This window comes from Talpa occidentalis, unplaced genomic scaffold (assembly GCF_014898055.3).
Source record: "Talpa occidentalis isolate TD23 unplaced genomic scaffold, MPIMG_talOcc4v2.1 talOcc4.12, whole genome shotgun sequence".
NCBI classification, from domain to species: Eukaryota; Metazoa; Chordata; class Mammalia; order Eulipotyphla; family Talpidae; genus Talpa; species Talpa occidentalis.
In genome coordinates, this window is record NW_023601212.1 from 22,309,704 (window position 1) to 22,329,095 (window position 19,392).

Here is a 19,392-nt window from a genome sequence, read left to right on the forward strand (position 1 = left end):
AGGAGAGGAGAAAGATTTTGGGAAGGAAGAAGATCAAACCATCACAAATATAAATGGAGTAGAAGACAGCAGGAGAAATAGGAGTCGGGGCATGAGGTTGGGAAAGAGGAATGCAGTGGACAAAGGCATAAGAATAGGGTGACCCATGTTTCTTGGAAGTGGTTGCCTTATGCTGAAGACAGTCATTCAGAGTCTTCCAAGGCTTCTCTGGTTGCCATGACTGAATGTGGATATCCCTGCAGGTGTAACTATAGAACTTGTTCTGGGACTTTTTGAGGATCTAGGGAATAGCAATTCTTTCTGTTCTGGTACTTGATTCTGTTTCCTTCCCACAGAGGAAAGGGAAATGAGGCAAGTGTGGCAGGAGCTAATCTTGAACTAAAGTAAAATAGTTCATCACAGTTTGTCAACTTTCCTCTCAAGTGTGGGAGACCCTAAAAGAGATGCTATTTTGACTTTGAGATTCTGTCATGTATATTCAAGACAAATGTAGGGAAAGCAAATACAAAATATGGGGCAAAGAATCTTGCAGAGCTGTCCACAGTGAGGATGGGGGTGAAGTGGTTATATTTAAAGATTTTCCTGGTTTTGAGTGTTGTCTAAGGACGTGGTAGAACCTTCATTTTTGTTGGAAAATGGGACATACTGGTAACATCAGGAAGGATTGTCACCTGGATTTAGTTTAAGGAAGTTTTTTGAAAGGGTGGCTTATTAGTCTTGAAAAACAGTGTGTGTATACAGAAGAAAGCAGACTGTGATTCAAATCCCTGTTTGTCTGACTGGAATCTCTACCCTCAGCCACTGTTATACTGCCTATAGTTGGAATTTGTATTGTGGCTAAAACAAAACCCCATCATTTTTAGGTCTTGGAAATGAAAGACTTCTTAGAAAGGAAAGAACTGATCAAGTAGATATCAAACAAGAGTCCCTGAGAAGTTAGCATTCAGCAGCAAAGAGTAGAAAAAGTATTGACTAAAAGTCAGGAGATGGAGGTTTAAATTTAAGTGTTATCATTTAATAGCTATGGACCTTTGGACACCTCTCTTATATACGATTCACCTTCTCTATCTGTAGAAGGGTATAGGGATAACTGTGGGTTAAGGGGAAGTCTCAAGAATAGTACATGTGAAATGTTCTGTAAATTTCCATTTGGGGCGTGAGATTATTGTCATTATTCAGTGTGTTGCAGGTTGGAGGTGTGCTCGAGTATGAGGTTACACACTCATGTATCCTGGAGCAGCACCTGGGACTCCTCACATGTGACACTATTTGGAACTGAGGATTAGAAAATGGCTCTGCTCAGGCTTAGATTGGGGGGATTAACATGGTAGGTCCAGCATGCTCTTCACCCCAAGTCTACCTCTCCACATCGGAAAAAAATACTTAGCGGACCTTCCATGGAATTCTCTCTGATTTGGTTGAAGATAAGGCACTAGAGGACCACAGCTTACAGATGTTAATTCACAAAATAGCAAATACCCAGAGGATCAGGAGACCCTTTACTTTGTAACCCTAGGAAGAAGGAAAATGGCAAAGTTAGCATGATTTGGGGGATCCAAAGACTAAGGGGTACAACATCAAAACATTCCGACTCCAATCCTGTCTGGCTCATCATTGTATCCTCACTATATAACAGTCTACATGGCTTTGGCTTTTCCTGGTGATTCATAGATGTTTGTGGATGAATAAATTAGCCATAAGTGAATAAATGATTCCTTCTTTACTGTTTGGAGTACGATTCTCCTTATTTGTGAGCCAGAGAAAATTTCTTGGAGGAGATGAATCCAGAATTGAGTATTTTGGGGGTGACAAATTTATGGTGGTATCATTTACATACCACATAGTTCACTCATAAAGTATAAAATGCCATGAATTTTAGGATATTCACAAATATGGGCCACCACCACCACCATCAGTTTCAGAACATTTTAATCACCTCCAATAAATAAGGTCTATACCTTCTAGCTGTCACCCTTAATTTTCATACCCTTCCCCCTTGCCCCTAGATAATCAGGAGCCTACTTTCTATGAAGAGCTGAGTTTTGAATGGGACCAAATACCTACTGGCAAAAGTAGTGTAGTTGTGTGTAGGCTTGTGGATGGAGGTGGATGACTAAGTGTGGTCTGGATGAGAGATGTGGGGAAATGAGGGAGGCATGAAATGACAAACTACAATTCATGCTGCAAAGTTTGAGTTTCAATTTATTGTTCAGTTGATGAAGATGTGTGGAGATCCTATAGATAGTGTGTTTTGGGTACAAAGAAGATTAAATTCAATAGGAGTCACTGCAGGTTCCAGAACCCAAGAAAGCATGTTCAGAATGATGTCTGAGGCAATCAATTTCTGCTGTTCTTTGTGAATGGGCTGGGGAGGTAGAGGCCTGAAGCCTTGCACTGTTCCTCCAATGATCGGGCTCAGTATTGTTGTCTTAGTCACCACTGAAAGAGATGGTGCCATTTTGTGCTGGCCACCCCACCTTCTGAGCTCAGTGAACAAGGCTGCCTCAAGTTTACAGGTGTGTCTCCCTAAGTCCCTTGGCCATAACTGATAGTGGCTACTGTTCAAAACCCAAATTGACCCAGAGGCTCAGAGCCCCTCTCTGACATGCTACCTAGTGGTGGGAAGTCAGAAGGTGGACAGAGCCTCATCTGTCATTCTAAGGAAAGAGAGTGGGAAGTCTGAAGAGGCACAAGGGAGGAGGTGTGGATGGCTCACTGCAGGCTCTCTATTGCTTCTTTCTTCCCAAAGCACCCTTCTCACTGTTAACTTTTGCACTACTGTTCCCCATGGCTATCTTTCTGCCCTGTACCACACACCCTGTATAATTTACTACCCTGCCTACTCACAGCTGGGTAATCTTCTTAGCCTGGAATCTTCAGGTTTCTCTGCACTACACATCTGACTTCAGGTGCTGCCTTATTCTGCCCAGCCTGATAGGCCAGGTTATCTAGCTCATGCCAGCCTGGCTGGTGTGTAGGTTCGAAGGTAATGAATAGGCATCACTGGTGTATTTACCTTAATTCTTCATCCCCTTCCTCAGACCTTTGGAGGGAGTCTTCCTTCTCAGCTCAGTTTCTAGAGGAGCAAGGTGATGTGTGCATCTGAACGTTGTACCTGTTACCTCTGCACACCCTGCCTTGTATGAGAAGCACAGGAAGTGGGGGTGGGCAGGGAAAAAAACTCTTGTCTTTCTTAACACAAAGCAACAAACAAAAGTAAGGGAGACCTGTGATTTGTCAGCAGATTAGGTAAGTGAGCTGTGCTGGATAAGGTTTAACTCGCAAACCTTCTAGACACATAGTTCTTTGAGGGTAGAGACTGTGTTATGCTAAGTGTTCCCTAACCATCTTAAATGCATGATCGTGTTTAATTCCCACAACAGACTCTCCAGGGGGTTGTACAGTTGAGGAACCTGAAATTTCAAAATTAACTCGCTCCTGGTCAGATAGAAACAAGGCTGAGATTTGAACCCTGTTCTTTGGACTCCAGGGCCTGACCCCTACTGCATTGCCACCATCTCTCCAGGGTCTGGAGACTGTCAGTTCTTATGTATTTGAGATCACAGATAGGTGGAGGAACAAAGGCAGGAGGATGTGGAAGGTGTGACGGAGGAGAAGTGTGGCGGGGTAGGGTCACGGCAGCAGCATGTGAGGCTCTGCTGACCGCCCCAGCAGAACTGCTCCGTGAGAAGTAGCCAACCTTTGGTTGTAGATGTGGTTTCCAGATTCAAACAGTGTGGAAACTGAGAAGGTAGAGATTGATGTGTACTGGCCAGTTTCCTCTGTGAGTTGGTGTTTTGAGAGTTTCCATAGCGGTTTTGTATTCAGAGGGTGCCAGTTATGTGTCAGGCCAGAGACTGGGTTGGTTGTGGAGCAAATTGACCGGTGATAATTCTGCCCTGTACCACACACCTAGTTTCTCCCAGGTACAGTCTATCTCCCAGTTGCTATGCTGGTCACTGGTAATTGCTTCTAGGGTAACCAGCGTTTTCATTAAGGTGTCTGAATGGCTGAGCTGCCACTAGGGAATTTCCTTCTTGACCCCAGTGGGCAAGCTGCTGGCCCTGAAGCAGATGTGTGAGGGTTGGCCTGAGAGCCCGGGGCTGGTTGCTGGGTTGCTATGTGTACAGGAGCTTTATGAAGTCTGAGGGCTTTTCCTGGGACCTTTGCTCTCTCGGATTCTTTTCCTTCAGAACCCAGATCTGTGTGGTGATTTGCCAGGGGCCTGTTTTACCTGACACAAAAGAAGATACAGCTTTCTGATACCTTGGTGGTGGTGGCTGAGGGGGTAGAGGGGGTTCTGTGGGCTTCTCCCCCAGGAGTTTGGAGCCTGGATAGGCTGCCTCAGAGGAGATGGTAGAGCTTCCATCAGGATGTGACACTGAAAATTTAATGCAGGCCTTCAAATGGGAGAAGGGAGGTAGAGTGGAGATGCTCTGAGCTGGTGATGAGACATCTCAGACCATGGCCTGCCATACTCCTCTCCCTCCCATGTCACTGTGAGCAGCCGTGTACCACCACTTAAAGATAGTCCTGGTAGCAAATATTCTCCTCTTTCATCAGACTCTGTGTCTGGATTTCCCGTTTAGATAATCTAGTTCAAAGTCATCCCCAGGAAAATGTGGCTGAGCTGATTTGCGGTGGAAGAGGAGAGGGATATACAAATCTCTGACTTTTTGATTTGAGGCTCTGCTACATTTTTCCCCCTGCTTCATCCTTTGTACCTACTCTAACTGGGTTGAGGATCTAGTTGTCCAACTCTGAGTTGTAGGCGGACTAAGGAAAAAAGGATAACAAGACTGGGTTGGGGCCTGGGACTAAGGTCTCCAGTCTCAAGTCTGGGCCAGTTTCTGTCACATCTCTCCGGGGCTTCTTCACTCCCTGTTAAGGTTTCTCCATCTCAGCACACCAGCTTGGAAATGCCTCTTCCCAGCCTGGTGCCTCTAACCTCCACAATCTGACCACACAGGTTTTCATTCTTGCTGCTTCTGGTTGGCAGGCTTAGTCAGGAAATGAGAGGGCTGAGTGAGAGGGGACTAGAAAAACAAAGAACAGAGCCCACTTGGTTTTCCCCCTTTCTTTAGCAGCTTTGGAAAACAGTTTGCCTGGGGGCCTAGTTTAGGGAAGGGTGAGTGCGGTAACCCTTGTGCTGTTTGCCCCAGTAATTAGGAAAATAGTGGATGGATTCTTTCACTGGCACATTTTTTTAGTCTCTCCAGGGGTCTTCCAGTTGGTTGTCTTAAAAAGAGATTCTTACATTGTAAAAGTCAGTGAATATTGTGTAATAAAATAGGTACTTAAAATAAAAAATTTTAACTAGTAGAGAAGAGGAGCATAGCTGATTATTTCACCTTGTTAACCCAACCATCGGTAGCATGTTTGGTGGATCGACTGTCTCCCAGTGTTTTTTCTCATTCATATTTTCTTCTTAATCAAGGGGATTCTTTTCTTTTTCATCAACCCTTCCGAACCTTGTACCTGTAAGAGGATAATGAAAAACATAGGCTGAGAAATATGTTCTTCCTGAGGGATAAGGGAAATGATGAATTTTGGAAGCACTGTTTCAGGAGGAGCCATCAGGCCAGCAGCCTCCGAGCAGGCTGCATCGATCTCACAAGCATTTGTCTTCCCACTGGGTCATGATACTCTGCAGCCCTTTCTGACCTTTTTGTTGATTCTCAGGGTTGGATGGAATCGTTGCAAAAAAGATTACTTTGAATGGGGTGGAGTTTCTCCAGAGAACAATCTACCCTTAACTGGGGTGATAACCTCAGTTTTCCTTGTGTCTACGATGAATCACATCTTCTTGATATGAGGATTTCATTAAAAAAGAAAACGACCCCAGGAAAGAGGATTGCGCACTTCTTATGGTTGCTTCTTTCTATGTTTTTAGGTCATATTCTTTTTTGTTTTTTTTTATGTGAATGCTTAGGGCAGCTTTATTTGTAATAGATCCATATTAGAATAAACATAAATGCCCATCAAAGGTAGAATGAAGAGGCACAAGGAGTTAAGTCTCAGCACTATGAAGCTATTGGCAGCCACTGCAGCGTGAGTTCGATCCCTGCTCAGGAGACCTCTCCTGTCTTGCCCACTGCTCCCCTCAGTCTGCCTGTTCTGTTGCCCACTCTGTCTCTGGTGAATCCTCTCACCCCACCCCCACCCCACAACTCTGGCCTACACCCCAGCTCCTATATCCATAAATAAATAAATATTTTTTTGAAAAGGTGTAGAATGAAGAATAGAATATGGTACATTTATTTTTAAATATTTATATGTGTATATATATATATTACATCATTGCTCTTTTTTTAAAAAAAAAAAAAAAAGATTTATTTATTTATTTATTTATACAAGCACTGGGTACAGTCAGAAGTGCGGGAGGGCGAGAGAATTCACCAGAGCCAGAGTGGAGAGCAGAGCAGACCGACCGACGAAGTACACTGCAGAGGGGAGCAGCGGGCGGCAGGAGAGGTCTGCACGCCATGTAGGACCCTCACCCAGTGGCCAGGGATTGAACCGGCGCTGCAGAGGCTGCAGGCAGCTTTGCAACCCAGCACTCAACTGCTGCGCCACCGGGGAGGCCCGTCATTGCTCATTTTTGTACAGTGTATGCTTTCTGCTCTCAGGTGTAGTCCCCATAAAATTTCCATTACCAATCCACCCATGCACCATTACCATAGTTCCTTGTACTTTTTCCTCCCCTGTTTTGATCCCTCTCCTTCCTCCTCCTCTGCAGCATGTCTCTGATTTATAGTTGCCTGTTAACTGTTTTTTTATTGTTATTATTTTTTTCCTATAAGTGTAATCATCTGATATTTTTTCTTTTTCCTTCTGGCTTTTTTCACTGAGCATAATCCCTCCCAGCTCCATCCATGTTGCTGCAAATGGCATGAGTTTATCTTTTTTGATTGTTGAATAGTATTCCATTGTGTATATGTACAACATCTTCTTGCTCCAGTCATCTATTCTTGGGCATTTGTGTTGTTTCCATATCTTACCTATTGTAAATAGTGCTGCAGTCAACAGAGGGGTGCAAGTGTCCTTTTGCATGAATAGTTTTCTGTTCTTTGGGTAGATTCTTAGGAGTGGAATTGCTAGATCATATGGTAGCTCCATTTTTAATAGTTTGAGGAACCTTATGCCATATTCTTGAGACAGTTCTAACTGTGATCTAACTAAAATCCTCTATGGAACAATTCAACCTCACTTTCTCTTGCTTTTTTCTTCAGTGAAGGGGAAATACTCTCCAGTCATCGTCCTTTTGAGACTATTCCTTCAGAGACTATTGGTAGCTTGAACTGTGGCTTCTGGATTCTGAGGGAAAAGAACCTCTGACTTTGTACAACAATTACTTGGACATCCCTGGTTCTTCAGTGGGGGCTGTGGAGCCACATGAGTTAGAACCTAGAGACAGTCAGACAGAGGGGAGCAGAGTAGAAAGTGACCCACCCACCCTTTCAGAAAATTCTGAGACACTGAAAAGGCCCGTTCTCTCTGAAGTGCATTCTGCCTGCTTGGCTTGCTTCTCAAAATGCCTCTATTTGTTGACATACCTTTTGTTTAGCAGTGGGAGAGATTAGGCTAAAAATGTAGATAACTCAGAAGAGGCAATTCTCAGAGTTCCACAAACATTTATTGAGCACTTAGAGAATCAGGAGCTGTTTTAGGCACTGGGTGGAATACAAAGACAGATGTAAACTGCCCTTCCAGTGAGAAGCTCTCAGCCTGTGTGGGAGATCAACATGTACAAGTTCTTTTCAGTGGAATATGCAATTCAGACTAAAACATAAAAATAATTTGTCTGAAAAAGCTCTGCAGGGAGGGAGATGTGAGGAGGCTCCTAGGACCTGGATTTCACATTACGTTGCCTGTTTCTCTTGTAGTCAGCTCCCATGTGCAAGTACCTACAGATTCTGTGTCTCTTTCAGAGAGTCACATCTTTGTGGTGGGTGGGATTTGTGTGGCCATTTCACTTTGAGTAAACAAAGAAGTTCATGGCCTTGAATCTGGTCATTTGTAGAAATGGCTCTCTATACGGGTCTTCACCAAATCAATGAGATATTGAGTCTACCTCACTTCCAGGGACGCCCCTCTGTCCCAGGACGGAGCCATATCTGCCATCAGTGAATCTAGGAAGCTTAGACAGACCTTTTCTGTCTCTGGGGGACAGAGCTGTGGTTTACCCTAGGACAACTCCCCTACTACCATTCCAGGGGGCTGTCTGAGGCAGCATCGGGTAGAATCTCTGGTTCTGTTCATTTTCTTGCTGTGTGGTCTCTGCACATTACTCAAATCTCTCTGAGTTTCACTGTCTTTCTCATCTGCAAGATGGACAGTATACATTTCTTCATCTTGTAAAACAAACTGAAGTAGATGTGTCTGAAGAGTTACGATAAATGTTACTAACGTATGATCAAACAAACAATGTTATGATAAAATAAAGTCATGATAATGTTACTAATAAAGGTGAGATTTGGGGATGGCTGATGAGGCCTCTCAGTCTGCTCCTCTGGGATAGTGGTTTGTTGTTTTTTTTATTATTTGTGAATTGTCACTTTTCTCATCTTGTGATGGGTGCTGAACTGAGTTTTTATAATTTATGGACTACTCTTATCTGCCTGTCTCTTCATTGTTGGTCTGCTTAAGGCTCTGATTTCAGGCTTTATGTTTCTAATTCCTTTTGTCTTCCTCCCTCTCTCCTCTTCTTAAATCTGCGTACTATTTTGGAACTATTTTAGCTTCATCTTTTATGATGATTCTCAGACCACATCTCTCTCCTGAACCTTGGGCTCAGACCTCCAGCTGGCATTTCCAGCTGGGCATTTCCATTGGGATGGTCTTCAAATCTCAGCTTCTCCATCCATACTTGAACTCATCATCATCCCCTCCAATCCAGTTCCTCTCATTCTGGTCCTTGCTTTGGGATTGATATCCTTCCTGTGTCAAGAGAAGACGTTTTTCAGGACCAGCATCTCCACCTCCATCTTCCTTTCTGAGCCATCATCTCTCATGTATGTTCTTCAAGCCTCCTCCTGTCTCCCTGACTGCATTGCCAGCCTTGCCCTTAGCTCCTCATCCTCTTCAGCCAGAGTGTTCTTCATAACCTCACTTCTGCCCATCCCCCACTTCATTTATTGCAGTTCACAGTACTCTACTTCCAGCAAGAGTAACCTCCAGTGCCTGGGGTGCTTTATTTAATGTCCAGATCTTCATAGACATTGTTCCTTCAAACAGGTTTCCTCTTTTGTAGCCCGGACCCAGTTTGTCATCTTCAGTTCTTCTTATTGGATTTTAACTTAGTTGTTTTTTTTTTTTTTCTTCCAGGCAGTGTTTCCTGACTCAGGTATTTATTTATTAATTGTATTCCTTAGGTCCTCTATTGTGAGGGCAGTTTATCTTATGCAGTGCCTGTTAAGTTCTCATGGAACCTAGTAGGAACTCAATAAATACGCATTTAGAGGATGAGTAAATAATCCAATGAATGGAAGCCAATAAAGAAATTTGATTTTTTTAGAATTCTATCACAAATCATTTTGCAGAGTAAGAAGTCTTCTTGAAATTGAATAATTACCCCCTTAAAGTGCCATTTATCTAGACTATTCTATTTGGCTTGTTTGTCTGCATTAAGCCTGTGGATTCTTCATGTTTTTTTTTTTTTTTTATTGTTGTTGTTGTTCTGTGTTTTCTCTGGGAAGATTATAGGTGCCCAGAGACCACAGACTTCTATTCTTCTAAGAGTGGTCTCTCTTCAGGAGTTGGCAGAGTTGGAGAGGGGTTGACCTTTCCCAAAGTGAGGTGCCAGAGAGCAAGAACACATTGGGAGCAATGTTTTTGACTGATGGTCAATCAGAGGCCCTGGTACAGTCTGCAAATAGTGGTTAGCCTTTTCCCCACCAAAGACCCAGGCTGCTTGGAAGGGTGTTTTTAATTTTGGAGCTATGGTTGCCATGGTAACACAGCACTTTTTTTCCAGTCTTTTGCTTCCAGGTCAGGGCAATAATTATTCCTCTTGCCAGAGAAAAAGATTCTGGAACAGATGCCTCTATCCTTCCATCCTCTTTCCCCCCCTCATGAATATGTCAGATATTCTTTGTACATACATTACGCACCAGGGGGTGTTCTAGACACCAGGAATAATAATGAAGAAAATAATTTCTGCCCTACCAGAGCTTACATCCTTGGGAGGGTAGAGACAGTAAGCAAATTAACAGTGCAGGGCTGGTACCTATTTGTTTAAAAACAAATATGCGGACACATCACTGAAAGTGAATTAGTTTTCTAAAACTTGGAAATCAAATGTTGTAAAATAAATGTCTTCCACATAGCTTTGAAGAGAGATGGGAATGGGGGAGGAGCTGGGGTCCAGTTCCCTCCTGTTAATGGTAGAGCTGAATTAATTGGGTGGGGGTATTTTGGAATGCAGAAGTGTGTGTTGCTCTGGCATTTTCCAGGGCCTTGGAGGTGACAGGATTAAGTTGACCCTTCCTCTCTCTCTCTGCAGCTGTCAAAGGCCAGAGCAATTAGTCTACTGGTGTTTTGCTTCTTTGTGGCTCTTGACACTAGCAGAAGTCAAGAGCCAAAGGACCTCCAATAGAAGTAGCCCTTCTTTGTATAGTGACAGTCTTGAAGATGGACCATGCATGTCATTTGTTGAGCCACCAGAGTTGGGAGTCTTAAATCGGACCCCAGGCTGGATGTACAGAGAAAAGGGGAGGCATGGACATCTGCCTTAGAAGCTTCCAGTCGCTGTGGCTGAGAGTAGTGCTCCTATGGACACAAGGAAAAACAGTGCTGGCAATAGCAGTTTATCATGATCTTTTAATTTGGGTAGCACTTTATCCTTTTTAAAGTGATTTACCAGGTCAGGGGCCAACAGGAAGATAAAGACGAATATGATTATTTGCCCCAGAACCTACTAAAAAGTTTGTGCACACAGAGCCTCCCAGTAACATGTTTATGGCATGATGAACCATTATTTCATTTGTTCCTGTAACCTAAGGGGCAGATGTAATGAGTCTCTCTACTTGGCACTTAAGGAAATTGAGACTAACACATGTGCACATCCATATGGTAAGTAATGATAGAAACCTGATGCAAATAGAGGGATGTCATAACACTTTTCATTCAGGACTTTTTCTATATTGTACATTATTTGTATATATCTGACAAGAGGCTGAGGTTTCTATATACATGCTGACAATGTCTGTCATTAAAATCCACAGGAAATTTAAGACCACTCATTATAAGCACCTGTTCCAGCTTGCCTCCATTCTTTTAAAGCCTCCATTCTTTTCTCCATCCATGAAAAGCTTTGACAGCATTTGACTTCCTCTCGATCCCCTTCCTTTAAAATATATTTTTATTTATTTATGCATACAAGAACTGGGGTATAGGCCAGTGGTACGGAAGGTGAGAGGATTCACCAGAGCAGAGTGGGGAGCAGAACAGGCAGATCTACTGAAATACACTGTTGAGGGGAGCAGTGGACGAGACAGGAGAGGTCTGCCGCGCCATGTGGGCATCCCCCTGGGCGGCCGGGATCGAACCCGCACTGCAGAGGCTGCGGACAGCTTCACAGCACTGCGCTCAACCCGCTGCACCACCGGGGAGGCCCTCAGCAACAGATTTTTATTGAACAACTAATAGGCAGTCAGTGCAAATCAGACAAATCAATGCAAAATTTTAAAATGTAACAAGTACATGCATGAGAGCACTACACTAAGTCTGGAAATCCCAGTCATTGGCCAGATCTTGTGAAGGACCTCCTCTCCTTACTGAGTAGTTGCAGTGGGAGGGACAGTTTTTTTTAGGAAAGCAAAAACAATTTACTCTCAACACAGGGCCCAATTTATTTATTTTTTTCACAGAATAGGCAGAGATGACTTGTGTTCTGTTGACTGGGAGTCCTGGCCAGATGTTTGGGATGCAGGCTCTCTGTTTCTTCTCTTTTTCTTCTAGAGGCATGACATTGAACTTCCCTTTGGTGCGGGGAAAATGAAAGCTCTGATTTGTTTCTCACAAGCACCAGGGATGCAAAGGATTCAAAAGCTAGGTCTTTTCAGGCTTATCATCTGCATTTTTATGACTTTACCCCTTAGAGCCATGAAGAATCTATAGTCTTTGAGCATCTGTCCCCAGTTGCCTACTAGGTTAAGGCCCCTTTGGGCAACAGGTGCTATTTGGAAATGATTCACTTTCTCTTTCTCAATCAGCTCAGCAGTATCCTCAGAGGGCTAGTAAGAAATAGTTGGCTCCAAGCAGATAGCTCCAAACACACTGATCTAGGCAAGTGACAGTTACTGGAGAATGAATGAATGGATGGATGGATGGATGGGTAAATAAATATTTTTAAATAAATACATTGTATATGTAATGTATATCAGTATTACTTATATACAGATAGGTGTGCATATATGTATATATACTTTAACACTGGATATCCCCTACTGCAGGCACGGTGCTCTTTGGCCACTGGATGGGGACTCAATTCATCAGCAAGAAATTTTAATTTGCTTATTGAATATAATACTTAATGTCAGCAGTGGGGTGAGATTATGATTATGTTCGCTTTTGGGAGACTTAGCCACTTGGCATGCCCTGTTCTAGGTGAGGACATGACAAGCCCAGCTGGGACTGAGTGATAGAAGGAACATCTGGAGTCACAGGTGGCTACTAATTGTGAACTTGAGAGTAATTGGGGACAGCTGAGTAATAGAATATATTTCTCTCTCTTCCGAGGCTGTTCATCACTGCAAAATACAGCCTGTCATGACCCAGGCCACACTGTTCGTCTCTGTGCAGGTGTTTGACTTTGATTCCAGTAGCAATTTCTAGCCTGTTCCCAGGGAGGAAAAATCGCATCATGGAACAAGTTTTCTTTCCTCAAACTGTTCTGAATCATTGATCTCTTTCTCCATGTATGAGGAATTGTGGTAATACCCACCCTGTAGTTCTGCTTGAAGATGAAATGATAGAGGTAAGACACCTCTCAAAGTGCCTAATGCAGCGAAGGTACTCTCTGTTACCTGGTACTTCTTTTTCTCTCCTTCCCCTTTAAAATGAAGCGGAAGAGGTGTTTTCATTTTGGTGGCATTTGGGGCCAAGTTTATCTCACCTGACAGACAGGCCCTGGGGCTTTCGGTTCTTTTCATTGTCCCGCCTTTGCTGAGTCATTTGTAGTTAGCCGACCTAGAACAAAGTAGTGGTCCAGAGGTTGGGCAGGACTGTGTGTGTTCAGCTAAAGTAGCCTGTATTTTCTCTTAGTATTTCCTGGTGTGCTTCTGGAACATGATCCCCCTTCTCATGGTGTAAGAGAGGGGGATGGTAGCCAGCCATAGGGGTGGGGAGCATATCTTGCCAGATGCTGCATTTTCTGTGATGTGACTTCATGAATCTTTTACTTCAGTTTTATCAGTACTGCCCGAGATGTTCTGTGGAGTCTGAGTGGAGGTTAGTATTGGCTTCCTAGTTTGGGTTGAGTGCCATTCTTTGATAGGAGGTGAAATTAGGGGAGATGTTCTTGTGCTAGGCAGAAGAGGTAAAGTGAGAATTATTAGAAAAATTAGAACTTGTAAAATAGAGCCAAGGTAAGATGTAAAGACAGTCTTTAAAAAAAGACCTAAGAGGCATTTGTGAGATCAGTCTTGGTGTTATGTGTACCACACAGTGCTTATTTCATACTTCGTGAAACTACTTGTGGAACTAAGAACATGTAATTCTTGTACTTTGAGAAATACTTTTACTTGCTATAGCAGAGCATTTTATGGGCACTTCGTCTTATGTTAGTAATACTATCGCGATCTGTGTGATTCCATCGATATCTTGATATCGATGACAAATATTGTTTGTGTGCAAGAATCATGTTTATTATTTAGAAAAGTGGAAAATCAAATGTGCGAGTCTGTTGTTGTCTCAGTAGATAGAGACAGAGAATGAAAGACAAAATGTTTGATTAAACCATAATCTATGTCTCCCTTAGGACTAACTAGAGAGACATTAGGATGAACTAAAATCAAAACAGAATTCACTAGAATGTTCCCCTGAATTCCCTTCTAAATTAAAAACACACTGGGGACTCTTCTGATTATATGCATTCCCACTCAATAGATCATTCTTTCCATAAGAATTTGTTATGCAAACTGCTGCAATAGCCTGACTGGAAAAGTCTAGAGTGATCTGCATGGATTCAAGTCTAGACTCTGCTGGTTATTAGACTATTGACCTTAATGTATTTATTACCTTTTTCTTTCTTCCTCTCTTATTGAGACTGCTCATGCTCAGTTTTACCCATAATACTCTTTGCTTTTGAAATCCTCATCATCTGTTGTCTCTTTGCTGATAATCTGTCTCCCATCTCTGCATCTCTGCTACAAGAACAGGGGGTCCTCAAGAGCAGGGGTCTTGCTTACTATGTCCTCAGGGGCTATGGCAGTACTGGTACCTAGGAAACACTCAACAATAGCACAGAACACTTACATTTTGTGGAATGACCAGATGTTAAGAGTGATTCTTGTTCTAAGCGACAGGGCTGTATAATAACGTCTCTCCACTCAGGGGGTTTAGATTCTCATACCCAAAGGAGAGCAGAAGTTGTGGGCAGAAATCCCCTCTGAGATTTCACCTCCTGGAGCTTTCTTCACTGCGGTGTTCTTAAATACCTCTGTGACTTTACATGTCTCTTAACTTCTGTGGCCTTTGGTTTCCTGTTTTGAAAGGGAATTAAACTGGGTGATCTTTTAGCCCTTTCCTGCTGTAAGAGTTGGTCCATGATTTTATTAAAATAATTACAGACTATGATAAGGTGATAAGATGGAAAGAGAATAACAATAAAAGGAAGCAGGGATTTTTCAAAAAATGGGCAGGAAATGAGCCAGGAAGTCACATTTCTGTGTCTGTGTGCCTGGTAATTGCCTTTTTGGGTCTCTGAGCTACATTTGGTTTTCAGGTCGCTCTTCTCAGGTTGCCAATTCTCCTCTCCCCACTGTCCAGCCTGTTCATCTTACACTCTGATTCTCATCACACAACTTGGAATAGCCAGCAGCTGCCTTCTCTGCTGATCACTTAGCATTCAAACTGATTGCCCCCAAAGATTCCCTTCCTTTCTTAAACCTTACTCAGCTCATTTTTAAGGCCAGAGGGTGCCTTTGTGATCAGCCACCTGGTACACTCAGTACATCAGACAGATAAGCCATCTGAGCTTCAGAATGGCAGTGCCACTTGACTCTGGCTGAGTCAGTGGCAGGGCCAGAGCTTGGCCCAGACTGTTGGTCCTCCACATTTGTGCTCTTTTTTTTTACTGTATTTTTATTTTTAAAAAATAAGTGTTCATTTATATGTGACTCCAAGGTAAGTGTATGTGGGTACTTTGTCCAACCCAGTTGGAATTCCCTGGAATCTTTGTGTAACCCACCTTGCAGCCCTCCTGCTCTCAGCTCAGGTACAAGACTTCCTGAAGATTTGTTATAGACTCACCATTAGTTGATGAAGGTGGTAGTAATTAATAGAAGGCGGGGCCTCTCTGGTGGCGCAGCAGGTTGAGCGCCATGCTGTGAAGCTGTCTGCAGTCCCTGCAGTGCTGGTTCCATCCCAGCTGGCCAGGGAGATTCCCACATGGCACCACAGACCTCTCCTGTCGTGCCCGCTGCTCCCCTCAGCAGTGTATTTTAGTCCTTCTGCCTGTTCTGCTCCCTGCTCTGTCTGGTGATTTCTCTCACCCTCCCGCGCCTCTGGCCTCTACCCCAGCTCTTGTATAAATAAATAAATCTTTAAAAAAATAAATAAAAATAAATAAATCTTTAAAAAAAAATAGTGAGACGGTGTTGGTTACTCACCTCTCTAAGTTTTGCACTGTGCTAACACGGTAAGGGATGCCAAAGAGGAAAATGGAACTGCCCCCCTCCCCCAGGGGCTAGTGAGCAAATTCTGGCCATCTTTGATAGCTCCCTTGCTTTCTCCCATCATCTGCAACCAGGCACCCCCTAAGCCTTTCCATGCTTATTCCACCCACTCCCTTAGCTTAAGCTGCATCCTCTCTGCTCTATCAAGAAGGACCTCCTTATGCACCTGCTGCTTCCCCCTCTACTTTCTTTTTTTTTTTTCAAAGATTTATTTATTTTTATACAAGAACCAGGGTACAGGCCAGATCTGCGGGAGGGTGAGAGGAATCACCAGAGACAGAGTGGGGAACAGAACAGGCAGAGTGACCGAAGTATGCTGCTGAGGGGAGCAGCGGGCGAGACAGGAGAAATCTACTTCGCCATGTGGGATTCTCCCCGACCGGCTGGGATGGAACCCGCGCTGCAGAGGCTGCAGACAGCTTCACAGTGCGGCGCTCAACTCCTGCGCCACCAGGAAGGCACCCCCTCTACTTTCTTATAATGAACAAATCACTCCCTGTTTAGAATTCTTCATTGCCTCATCACCAATATAACCCTGTGTCTGGGACACACAGGCCCTTCGTGCTGTAGACTTGGTTTACTTGTCCACATTTGTCTCTTGCCATCCCCATATCAGCCTTCATTTCTGGCTCTATGCAGCTCCGTGCCCTTGACAGGGATTCCGAATCTTGGTTAGCTTGTGCAATATGCTTAGTTCCTATTTGCAATATGGTCTGCCTAGTAAAATTTTCCTTACCTATTAAATAACACCTCAAATGCTGCCTCCTCTCAGAAGCTCTGCCTACTTTCCTAAGCAACCCATGGGTCAGAACCTCAGGAATGGCAAGGTGTTACCTGAAACCAGCCCCCTTACATGGAGGAGCAGGACTGACCTAAGAAAAACAGACCAGATCACTCCCTACTGGTCTTAATCATAGGAACTTACTTCCAAAGCTTTGGCTTAGGTGGTTGCAAATAAGGGTTATTTGGATCTGCCCCCCCAATCTCAAAATTTTCTATAGACCCTTCTGGGTTTGATCACATGCACTGCCCAGAAAGTCTCAATGACACATTTTATCTCAAGGCTGTGTCCTTGGCTGGCTTCTGGGAGCTGGAAGCCAAGTGTGCATATATTCCCAGGACAGGGGAGGGGGCTAGAGACCTCCATGTGCCTGGGACCAGCTCTTGGGTCAATAGTCATGTTCTTTTTATTGCCTTTCCAACAGCCCCCAGCTGGCTTTTCTCGTGTTTGGATACTGTACTTGGTGTGGACCCTTGCCCCCCCCCATCCCCACGTCCCCTTGCATGAAACAATCACCTTTTATAAGCAGACTCATTCATTATTCAATAGCATGTCTTTTTCTTCCCTAGAGAGTAAGTTCCTTCAGGACAGAATGTATCTGTCTCTCTTTTTTAACCTCTGTAGCCCTTCAAATGGAGCCTGGCACATAGTAGGTGCTCTTGAAATGCCTGCTGAATGAGAGATGAGATTTCACTGCACACTATTGAAATAAAGCCAAGGACAGAATATTTTTTTCCCCTCAAGAAAGAAGCGTCATTTCAAATATTGTAAAACGTCAGAAAGAAGGAATTGGGATAGAATAAAGGCCATCAGGCAGTCATTAGTGACCTTTGATAAGAGAACAGTTTGTGTCAAGGAATAGAGATGGAATCGTGATTGCAGGGAGTGAAGATGGGACACACGAGAATATTTATGCAGTGGTGGTGATCACTAGTTGGAGGAGTAGGGCAATGAAAGGAAAATAAAAAGGTACTTAACTTCAACACTCAAAGTATGATGAGACCAAAGATAGCCTGAGCCCATGTTGGGTGAATTTTTGTTCTCTTTGCAAAACTGGACATCAGAATACCAATTTATCTCATCAAAATGAGAGTCTCTCAGCTGAGCTCAAGAACAGAGCCTGCCCATGGCAGGGTCATTCATTACCTTCTCCCTAAAATCTTCCTGAGAAGAAAATGGAGGTAAGAGACTTTGCAGCAAGTGCTTTTTTTTTTTTATCTAAAGAATGAAGAAGAGTATCCTAGACAAGGAAAAAGTGACTGGGGTGTTTTCCTGCTTATCATAACTCTCCCACCCATGTACCACTGAAGCGTGAGTGATGAGAAGACGAGGTGGGGGGAAACAAAAGCATTTTTGGGTGCTGAGAACTTGCAGGGTAGGTATGCCTTGGTGGGGTACTTTTAAATTTCAGCTCTGCAGATAGGCAATTACAGAATGGAAGTGGAGCTTCTTTTGGGACTAGCCCCTTGAGCTGCTGTAATTTTCCCCATCTCCGAGTCAGATCTCCTTAACTAGGATGCATGAGAATGATCACCTTAATGCTCTTGGCCCAGCAGAATTCCACAGTCGACTCCAACTACACACCGGTGGGCTTCAGGCATCCCCAGCACCACTGCCTACCTAGCCACGAGTGGGGAAACCATTTGTAGAGGCGCTGTGTAAAGACTGGTGTATACACTTTGTAGGGGGCCCTGAGAGGTCAGAAAGAACACAGCCCGTGCAGTGAGGGCAGATTGGGGGTGTGTGCTTAATGAAAACAAGGCACTTGTACTGAATGGAGTTTGAGTTTAAGAAGAATTTTATTTTAATAGGACTGACTTGTGAGACAGTAAGTGAAAACATAGCAGACATTCAGTGCTCAGTACTGTCCTCTTCCTCTATCATACAAACTTTTGGCTTTTCATGATTAATTCTCTTTAGATTTAAAACTGTGTTTCTAAATACTCATTAAGGTTCTGGAAGGAGGGGTTGGGTCTTAGGGGACTTTGTGCTCTGACCTAGTACCCGACAGCTCCCCAAGCTTGCTTTCTCATCTTTTGTCTGTTTATAGGCTGCCATTCAAAGTGTTCCTTGAGTGAATTTTGAAGAATGGTCTATACACTTTGTGGATCATCAGAATCTTTTTTTATGCCCTGTGCATGTGGATGAGTCCCAGAGGTGGCCTTGAAGGAGAGGGCTGATTGGATAGAAGGGGTGTGTTGGGTGTCACTGTGGTTCATTAGCATTCTTACACTAAAAATAAGTGACTTGTGGGTCATTCAACTTTGGTTTTCTCTTTAATATTCTGAGCTCTGCAGTACCTGTTGCCTTGCTACTGGCAAGTGGCTGTGAGTGGTGTGTACCTTATCAGAAAATTGTCAGTGGTGCTTGACAGGGAAGATACGGCATTTAATCGTGTGTGGAGAATGGCATTATGGAAACACGCCAGGCTCTCACACCCAGACTCCTGACCCCAGTAGCGGTCAGCGCTATTACTTCTCCCCAGGCCCCTGAGGTCCCCTCGGTGGGTTGGTGAATGACTGGGGTTTTTGATTGGACTGTTTTCTGTTTCTTCTAACTGGGAATAAAAACCTGTTTTACCATAAACCAGGTGTTCCTGGGGCTAAGGGCAAATGAGTTGGCTGGGGAGTGGGAATAGGAGTGGGGTAGGGGAGCAGGAGGTGGGGAAGCTGAGTTTCTCTCATTGGGAAACAGCACAGTCTGCAACCTGTC

The 19,392-nt window shown here is 43.8% G+C and overlaps 1 protein-coding gene and 1 long non-coding RNA gene across 10 annotated transcripts in view; one reads left to right on the forward strand and one right to left on the reverse strand.

Annotated features, from left to right (window-relative positions):
* GRAMD1B (GRAM domain containing 1B) overlaps nucleotides 1–19,392 on the forward strand; it is a 231,355-nt gene that overhangs the window by 66,588 nt on the left and 145,375 nt on the right. The window contains exon 1 of one of the 9 annotated variants that reach the window (XM_037505483.2): nucleotides 17,177–17,861. The exons of the other annotated variants lie outside the window; for them this stretch is intronic. Coding sequence (XP_037361380.1) covers nucleotides 17,767–17,861 — 95 coding nt within the window. The 5' untranslated portion in view covers nucleotides 17,177–17,766. Of the gene's footprint in view, nucleotides 1–17,176; nucleotides 17,862–19,392 lie in introns of those variants that run through there. 9 annotated transcript variants of the gene reach the window in all.
* Nucleotides 5,335–14,434, reverse strand: LOC129145471 (uncharacterized). The gene is made up of 3 exons (XR_008551063.1): nucleotides 14,242–14,434; nucleotides 13,118–13,527; nucleotides 5,335–5,478 (listed from the first exon to the last, which is right to left on the reverse strand). It is a non-coding gene; the product is annotated as an uncharacterized LOC129145471 (long non-coding RNA).